The sequence below is a fragment of the Sycon ciliatum genome, chromosome 10, assembly GCF_964019385.1.
Source record: "Sycon ciliatum chromosome 10, ocSycCili1.1, whole genome shotgun sequence".
Taxonomy (NCBI): Eukaryota; Metazoa; Porifera; class Calcarea; order Leucosolenida; family Sycettidae; genus Sycon; species Sycon ciliatum.
In genome coordinates, this window is record NC_088652.1 from 4,344,328 (window position 1) to 4,353,257 (window position 8,930).

The window sequence follows — 8,930 nt, forward strand, 5'->3', positions numbered from 1 at the left end:
AAATAAAACGACGTGATTCGACCCCAGACCCCCATGGCTCAACCCGCTGCAGCTCCGTGCGACGAATCAAGATAAGAATTATGTTTCTTGCCTTCCTGGGCCTGGCCCTGCTTAGCCTGCAGCACAGTCAGGGTGCTAGCGTTGATCACCCTTCTCTCCGCATGGCACACACCTGAGATATAATTATTAGTGAAAGAAGAAGCGGCAAAATAACTGACTTTCTCTCCGGTGCACACCTGGAGGTTGGATAGCTCGTTATTATCAAAATCTCATCTTCTTCAAAACAGAAAAAGCGCAGCTGCTTTTATGCAGCAAACGCCGTATGCTTATATGCGAAGATACACTAAAATTAATATACATAAGGTTGCTCCGTATTGCTTCCGTATTGCTTCCGTATTACTTCCGTATTACTTCCGTATCAGCCAGGCAGGGATACTACACTAACATAGCTTGCTCCTTATCATCACTTCAGCGATGGGCACGTGCAGGTGTAAGCATAATTATGAGATAGTATGTGCGTAGAGGGTACATTGTACCACTCACGTTCCACTACTGCCTAGTACTGAATCCTACCTGACTTCTTGACACGACTCAAATTTGCCAAAGTCACTAAATCAACGTCAACTACAATAATCAAGCCACATGTCTGCAACGTCACGAGGGTGCTGGCAAAAGTCCTGCTGCACGGCTGCCCAATACGTGGCTAAAAAACGTGATTTTTTGGACTTTTTGGACTTGGAGCAAAATTCTGCACACTTTCGCGTGTTTCCATGATACGACAAGTTGCGCATGATCTGCTCACATTCAAATACAGTGCTGCCAACAAATGACAGCGTGCAACAAAAATGTTGGTTTGCGTTGCGCAAACCGTAGTTAACCAGCACGCCACGGGCCGCGCCCCCGCAGGGGAATATTCCCGCAAGATGACTTTAGGTGACCATACGCACTCCGCCGTGCCGCCGCAGCCGACTTGCGCAAGCACGCACTCTTGCAGAGTTCCGCATTCGGGTCGCACTCGCGTACGACATCCCGTATGAGCCACCCTTCGCCTGGCGGATGCATCCGTAGACGGCTCATCTACTGCTGGCTGGTGTAATTTTGCCAGTTGTCTGTTTTGCTGCGAGTGCTCGCCACGCAATTTTGTTTTCTATTCCTCAACATTTAGAACTTTAGTATGGCTTTCTCAGCAGCCCAGAGGGACTCCATCGCCGAGATTGTGGCTGCCAGCGTTGCAGCAGCACTTGGCAACAGCCCGCCGGCTGGACACCACGCGGCTGACTCCGAGACTGGAGCAAACGGTATGTTCCCGGATGTAACGCACCACACCCCCGCTTGTATTGCGCATGTGGCCCCAGAAGCCATTGACAAAATAAAACGGATCGAGTATGTCGATATTGCTTGTCTGCTGCCCCCAAAGCCGGGACCAGCCGCCGAACCAACCCCCAAGAGATTCCGGGTAGATGACGACGGGGCACTGGCAGTCTGCGCCGCTCCAAAACGGAAAATTGAAAACTTGGCCACGTGGATCGAGGCGTGGTCCATTTTCAGCCTGATTGCCATAGGCGAACATCACCTATGCGCCGAAGCCCTGATGATTCACCAACTCCGAATCATCCAGGCCGCCGGCAAGTACCGCTTTGCAGCAGTTGTAGAATTCGACACCAGGGCGCGGCAGGCGCTGTCGAAAGATTTGTCCCGGTCACTGGCAGACCTGGACACTGAGCTCTACACGACCTGCTTTACCGGGCAGGCACTCCCCTTTTGCAACAACTGCAAGAGGCTGGGGCACCTGACCGCCTCCTGCACAACGCAGCCCTTTCGGAGCAGGCCAAAGGAGCAAGGTGTCAGCTCCAGCGCAAAACCAAACGAGACCTGCCGCCGTTACAACTACGGCACCTGCGTCGGCTCGTGCAAGTTTCGCCACGCATGCATGTTTTGCTCGGGAGAGCACCCAGCTTCCGCCTGCCCAGCCAAGAAATAGCGATGCCGCGAAGGCAGCCCCGGCAGTATCCTCCCTTAATAGTCTTATTTATAATATTGCACCGCACACACCCATCCACATTGATGTATTGCACGATGAATTGCGCACGCACCCCGACCCCTCTTTTGTTCTTGCTTTGATTAATGACTTGCGTTTTGGCTTTCGCATTGGTTTTACCGGGCCTCGTAATGTTTCTGTTCATAGTGCTAATCTGTCCTCTGCAACAGCTCACCCCGAAGTCGTTGACCAATATCTCGCAACTGAATGCCAGCGGGGCCATACGGCCGGTCCCTTCACAGCTCCTCCATTCGCCTGCCTCCGCACATCAGGAGTCGGCGTGGTCCCGAAAAAATCAGGCGGGCACCGGTTGATCATGCACCTCTCCGCCCCGCAGGGGAACAGCGTGAAAACGTTCATTGACCCTGACCAATACCGCTTCAAACTGATTACGATCGACTGCATTGCCGATCATGTTCGCAGAACAGGCCCCTGCGCACTGATAACCAAGGTGGACCTGAAGCACGCGTTTCGGCTCTGTCCAGTACACCCCGACGACTGGCCACTGCTTGGCATGCAATGGAGATCGAAGTATTACTTCGACACAGTCTTGCCGTTCGGTCTGCGGTCCGCCCCTAGCTTGTTTAACCGCCTAGCAGACGCGCTTGAGTGGATCCTACGCCACAAGTACAGCATACCCGCACTCGAGCACTACCTCGACGACTTTGTTTCGGTATCACCACCAGCCACTGTGGTGCCATCGTCGACAGCCGCAGTCCACAAGGCCACGATCCTTCAGGTGTTCGACAACCTGGGTGTCCCCACTGCAGTTGGCACCGACAAGGTGGTGGGTCCATCCACGTGCGTCACCGTGTTGGGCATCGAGATTGACTCGGCCACCGGGGAACTCCGCCTTCCCACTGACAAGCTCCGCGCACTGCAACATCTGCTGCAGTCATGGTCCACCCGCCACACCGCCTCACGGCGGGAACTCCAATCTCTAGTGGGCCACCTGTCTTTCGCAGCAAAGGTTGTTCCAGCTGGACGCACCTTTACTAGACGGCTCATTGATGCATGCACTTCCGCTCACAGCTCGTCGCCCATCGTCCACCTGAGCAGCGATGCCCTAGCCGATATCCGGTGGTGGCAGGAATTCCTTCCCGTCTGGAACGGAAAAGCCCTTATGCGCGACCCAGAGTGGTCTAGGTCACCGGACCTTGAGTTGTTCACGGACGCATCCGGCCTAGGCTTCGGTGGCTTCTTTCAAGGTCGCTGGTTCGCCGGCGCATGGTCCGCAACGCAACACACGCCGCCATACACCTCCATCATGTGGAGGGAGATGTGGCCAATCTCCCTCGCCTGCCAGCTGTGGGGACCGCTTTGGACGCAGAAGAAGATCCTGCTCCACTGCGACAACGCTTCCGTGTGCGCTGCCTGGGAGTCGGGCACCTGCCGGCACCCAGGAGTCGTGGCGCTCATACGCAGCACCCTCCAGACGGCCGCTCGCCACAACTTCTGTCTGCTTATCCGCCACATCGCCGGAGTGGACAACGGTATCGCAGATGCCCTATCCCGCGCTCAGTTCCCACGGTTCCGCCTCTTGGCGCCCGGGGCCGACCTCAGTCCGTCGTCACTCGCAAACATCCACGCCGCAGCGTGAGGAAGTTGCCATCCAGGGTCCGCCGTTACCGAGATTGGACGCTCTGCTCCTGAGACCACAGAACTATGCTTCTGCCCCCGTGTTTTCTTTTGTTTCCTTTACTTTTTCCGCTGTGTATCCCTGCTCGCACAGCCTACTGCCACGCCCACCCGTTGCACCTCTGCACTAGTTGTTAAGCCCTCGCCGGGGTGTTACTGCCTATCATTTCTGCCTCAACCCTGTGTGCTTACGGATTGTCAAGTCCTTTAAAATCGCATCCCTGTGTGCTTATGGACCGAGTCAAGTCCTCTAGATTTGCCGCCCGGTGTGCTTAGGGACTGAATCAGGTCCCCTAGACGCCTGCACTTTCTTTGGGAGCAGTTCGGTCCCGCCGCTGCCTAGGGAGACCACCGCAATAGACACACCTAGATTGGGAATCAAATAGGCAAGCCGCAAGCAAAATCCGCACGCCTCATGGCAGTAGGCCTCCGCCGGTCAGAGAGCCCCGTTACACCTAGGATCATGACTGCGCTCATGGGGGTGGGTCGTACGAAGCAGGGTCACTCGCACTGACTGAATTTCTTTGTCCTTTGTTGTGTTGATTCCAGGCTCGCTGGCCGTTGCCGCATGCAACCGCTCACATGATGGCTCGCCAGCCCAGATCGCTCATCTATCCGCAGAAAAGCAACCTCCCGCAGGAGGGCCACCGCAGTCGCTTCCTCCGCAACGTACCGCTGGCCCCAGTCAGCACGCAGGGCTAGCTATCGTGTTTCTCGCTCGCTTCCTAGCCGCTGTCTAGGGCAGGTGGTGATGGATGTGCGCATGTTTGTGTATATGCTTGTGTTTATGTGCGCGCATGTGGGCATGTGCGCTGCTATACGCGGTCACTGGTGGATGCATGTGGCGCGCTATCTCTTCTCCTGTGTCCTCTCTGCCAGGCTCGCCAGCCGCCGCACTTTCCGCACGAGCCGAACAACTCAGATCCAATTCAGTGGCCGCAGCCACGCAACGCACATATGCCCCGGGCTGGCACGCATTCCGCAAGTTCATGCAACAGATTCACCGCGACCCGCTGTCACCGCGTCACGATGACATCCTGCTATTTGCCGCTTCCATGTCGCATTCTGTCAGTGCCGGCACTTTGAAAGTATACCTGGCCGCAGTCAGATACAACCTCCTCTGCAGGGGAGGACCTGTCGAAGTCCTTGCATCCAGCCGGCTCACCGCTCTGGTGAAAGGCCTGGAGAGAGAACGCGCATCGCTCCCACGGCACGCAACTGCCCAGCCTCGGAGACAGGCTATCACCGCCGTACAACTCAAGGCACTACATCTTTTCCTGCAGCGTTCCGCTTATAGCCCTGGCGACACGCTCATGCTATGGGCCGCATTGACGACAGCATTCCATGGTCTGCTGCGAGTTAGCGAGTACACGTCCCCGTCGCCAGCAGGGTCGGGTACCCTGAAAACTCTCAGGCGCGCTCACCTCGTGCTCTCTCAGGCCACAGCCAGCTTACGGCTTCAACGCACGAAGACATCGCAGCTGACAAGCGGTGGCGAGGTTGTGCTGCATCGCCATGCAGACCCGCAAATATGCCCCGTCCTGGCCCTCGAGGCATACGTCAGATCATGCGCATGGGGTAGTGACGAACAACCTCTCTTCAAGTTCGGCAATGGACGATGGCTCACGCCCAATGACATCAACGTAGTGTTGCGCAGGGTTCTGGGCCCCAGCTACAGTAGCCACTCCCTCCGTGCAGGTGGCGCAACGCACATGGCGAACCAAGGTGCCCCGGAGTATGCCTTGATGGCAGCCGGGCGGTGGTCCAGCGGAGCTTACCGCACGTACGTTCGCAGGCCTGCAGGCATGCCGCGGCGTTACTGAGCCACGGGTCGCAAGCACCGCACGCCCCCCTTTTCTTGGAGGCACGGGCTCGGCCGATGGGCACGAAATCCGCATGGTGCACATCCATCGGCTGCCGCAGACAATGCAATTAATATACTTGTGGGTACTACCGAGTACTTAGTGGTCATGCAGTTGCCATAGCAATGTACTGGTACACCCAGCCTTTATGATTGTTACATGACCCCATGGGTCGTCTTTCAAACGCTCTTTCATAGCCAATAGATGGCGTTATTTGTTCCTATCATACTATGTTACAGATGGGCGGCCTTAGACGGCCCAGTCCGATCATTGGTGCCGCATGGTGCACATCCATCGGCTGCCGCAGACAATACAATTAATATACTTGTGGGTACTACCGAGTACTTAGTGGTCATGCATGCAACTATGTTATACATCATCATGATCACAATAATCATGTCGTGCTCACGTTCAATATAAGCTTGCGACACCCCACTGGCTCATCTCTTCTGTGGTGTGAGGGTTAAAAAATCTTTCCTTGCAAGGGCACATTTTCGGCCACGACTCTTGAACGGCTGGTCAGATCGAGACAAAATTTTCAGAGATTTTGCAGCTATTCTTGCTCTTTCAACTGATGTAGCACACGATATGAATTTACAAAATCGATTTTTCAGGGATTTTACGACCAGACCCCCTTAATGAGCCAGTGTTGCTCACAACTTCACAAGCCGATTTTTACGTTATTGAATGTAATTTTTTTAATCATTGTTCCGCATGGATAATCTTTTAGTCACGACATTCCACTGATGAATGTGACATGAAAATCGATTTTAGAAAACTTTCATGGCTTCGTTAACGCGCGTTCTTGTGTGGTGATGACGGCAGAATTTGTTCTCTTTATTGCTATCCTACTAGTATTGTGTACGACAGAGGGGACAGGCCCCGTTTTGGTGTGAAACATAATGCCTTATATGAAAAGTAGGTAACCCCGGCCCATATACACTTGCTGCCATGGTTCATAAGCGCTGAACTGTCTTCCGTGTAAGGGACTGTCGCTACGTGTGCAGCCATTTGTGCGCATAAGGAACGTAAGCTGGTGGCGACGGTCGTTTCGAGCAGACCATCTCTTCGAAATGATCTGACAATTGTTGGTGGACAAGATATCAAGCCGGGTATGGATTGAAGCACTGGTTGATGTTATACTGAACTTCGCAGGTCGCTGCAAGACTGATACTGATCGTATAGCAGTAGGACATAATACAGCAAAGGACATTCCTTGCACGTCAGCAAGTGCGGCCGGGAGGCAAAGAGGCAGACGGCACGTGTGCCTCCCAGCAACACCAATTACTCCCCTGCAGCCCCTCGACTTCGAACAAGCCCAGCCTGGAGCACGTTTTACAATAAAGGGCCATCTACGACCAAGATCCCAGGAGGTAAGCACTTAGTTAGACCTGTGCTCACCATTACCGTTTTAAGGTAAAAAAATTCAACATGCCCTATTTTCAGATTTAGCGTTTCGCCAATAGTCAAATATACAAAATATGCATCCACACTCGGAGGGAGTTGTGGTTGCTGGAGACAGTGCTCACTACAACAAGATGCAGAGCCTAGTACACACACTTGAGAGGAATCAAAAGCGTGTCTGCTGGAACTCTGAGTTTCACGATCATCAGACAGCAACTGCATCTACTTTTTTCACGCTCTCTGATTACAGAATGATGGCAAACCTAGTCTGCCCTAACATCGGTTTAGCTTATAAACTTGACATACTATCAGTTAGCTTTGCACTGACGGAAAATAGCACAGGACAGGGTCAACATGTAGAGTGTAAGCAGAGAACAAGAACAGTGTTTCTACTTCAGCACAGGTCATGACAATGGCTCTTTCATTAGTTACCCAGAACTGGACTACAGTTAAAATAAATACAATAATTTAACTATTAGGGACTCCGGACTACCTTTTCGATGTCTTCCTTTGACAAAGAGACGGAAACTCGCCTTTTTCTGCAAGTGATTGACCATCACCAGGAAAGTCTGAAATAGCAATTGAGCTGGAAGGGAAATGATTGCTCAGCTGCTCGACACCGGGATGATCCTGGTTATGAAGTTTACACATCTCACCATCGATGCAGTGTTTAATTGGCAACCGTTGCATATCACGTGATCTTTGCCACATTTCATTACTGGATTTATATGCGTTTCATGCCTTTTCCAATATAACGGCCAAATAAAGATGCATTTTTTATATATATATGGCTTGTATAATAATATCTGAAACTCGGATGTTGAGCCATAAATAAATGTAGAAAGGAAAAAGACGCTATGGATATGAGTTAAGAGTAACTCTCCATCACTGTAACATGATACTTTATACAGTCAGAAAGTGCAATAACTTGGCACAAAACTGACAGAGTACTGAGACGTTCGACATCCTGACACCTAGCTTCAACACATCTCCGTAGCGCTAACCGACAGCCTTCCAGCTTGGAAGGTTCAAGGTTATGGAAAGACCAAAGAGGGGAAGGCAGGCGCAACGAAAACAAGCAAAATGATGGAGTGATGTGATGGAGTGATGGAGAGTTACTCTTAACTCGTATCCATAGTGTCTTTTTCCTTTCTATAATAATATTATCTATACAAAAGAGAAAGACCAAGGTTTGTTGTTGTTGTTTTCTTTATTTGAATTCACTAAAACCAAACGGACAGAACTGTCCAGTGACAAGGGAGCGAATGATGAGCATCATAATCACAATGCATCAAAACAGCTCAGGGCAAAATGAGACAGACTATAATTATTAAAGGAGGGTTTGCACAACACTTGTACATAAAGGGGAGTACGAGAACAAAGGCGCAGCAGAAGTCGAAGCAAGAAAGCAATCAACGCCAGAGATGGTTTTGTCCACCAAAAACAGAGAGAGAGAGAGAGAGAGAGAGAGAGAGAGAGAGAGAGAGAGAGAACGAGAGAGAGAGAGAGATCCGAGAGAGAGAGAGAGAGATCCGAGAGAGAGAGAGAGAGATAGAGAGAGAGAGAGATCCGAGAGAGAGACAGAGAGAGAGAGAGAGAGAGAGAGAGAGAGAGAGAGAGAGAGAGAGAGAGAGAGAGAGAGAGAGAGAGAGAGAGAGAGAGAGAGAGAGAGAGAGAGAGAGAGAGAGAGAGAGAGAGAGAGAGAGAGAGAGAGAGAGATCCGAGAGAGAGAGAGAGAGAGAGAGAGAGAGAGAGAGAGAGAGAGAGAGAGAGAGAGAGAGAGAGAGAGAGAGAGAGAGAGAGAGAGAGAGAGAGAGAGAGAGAGAACTACAAGTCACGCTATACTGTCCACTAACACCACCAGCTACTAAACAATCAGCTCATGCGATAACATTGTACGACACTGACCGACGGTACTGACGTTCTACAACTAACTGGCTAACAGCTCCATAATAATATCTGCATCCAATTTCGGGCACCAGGTTTGA

The 8,930-nt window shown here is 51.8% G+C and overlaps 2 protein-coding genes across 2 annotated transcripts; both read left to right on the plus strand.

Moving 5' to 3' along the window:
* The first annotated feature begins 849 nt into the window (after positions 1-849).
* On the plus strand, positions 850-5,729 carry LOC135825929 (uncharacterized). The gene is made up of 2 exons (XM_065338570.1): positions 850-1,298; positions 4,226-5,729. The coding sequence occupies exon 2, from the start codon at positions 4,432-4,434 to the stop codon at positions 5,497-5,499; it is 1,068 nt and encodes a 355-aa protein (XP_065194642.1). The 5' UTR covers positions 850-1,298; positions 4,226-4,431; the 3' UTR covers positions 5,500-5,729.
* Positions 2,355-3,638, plus strand: LOC135826266 (uncharacterized). Its single transcript, XM_065338896.1, has one exon. The coding sequence runs from the start codon at positions 2,355-2,357 to the stop codon at positions 3,636-3,638; it is 1,284 nt and encodes a 427-aa protein (XP_065194968.1).
* Positions 5,730-8,930: the final 3,201 nt, after the last annotated feature.

What these genes read in the sequence shown, in the direction of transcription:
- LOC135826266 (XM_065338896.1), top strand. Translation starts at nt 2,355, where the DNA reads ATGCACCTCTCCGCCCCGCAGGGGAACAGCGTGAAAACGTTCATTGAC.
- LOC135825929 (XM_065338570.1), top strand. Translation starts at nt 4,432, where the DNA reads ATGTGCGCATGTTTGTGTATATGCTTGTGTTTATGTGCGCGCATGTGG.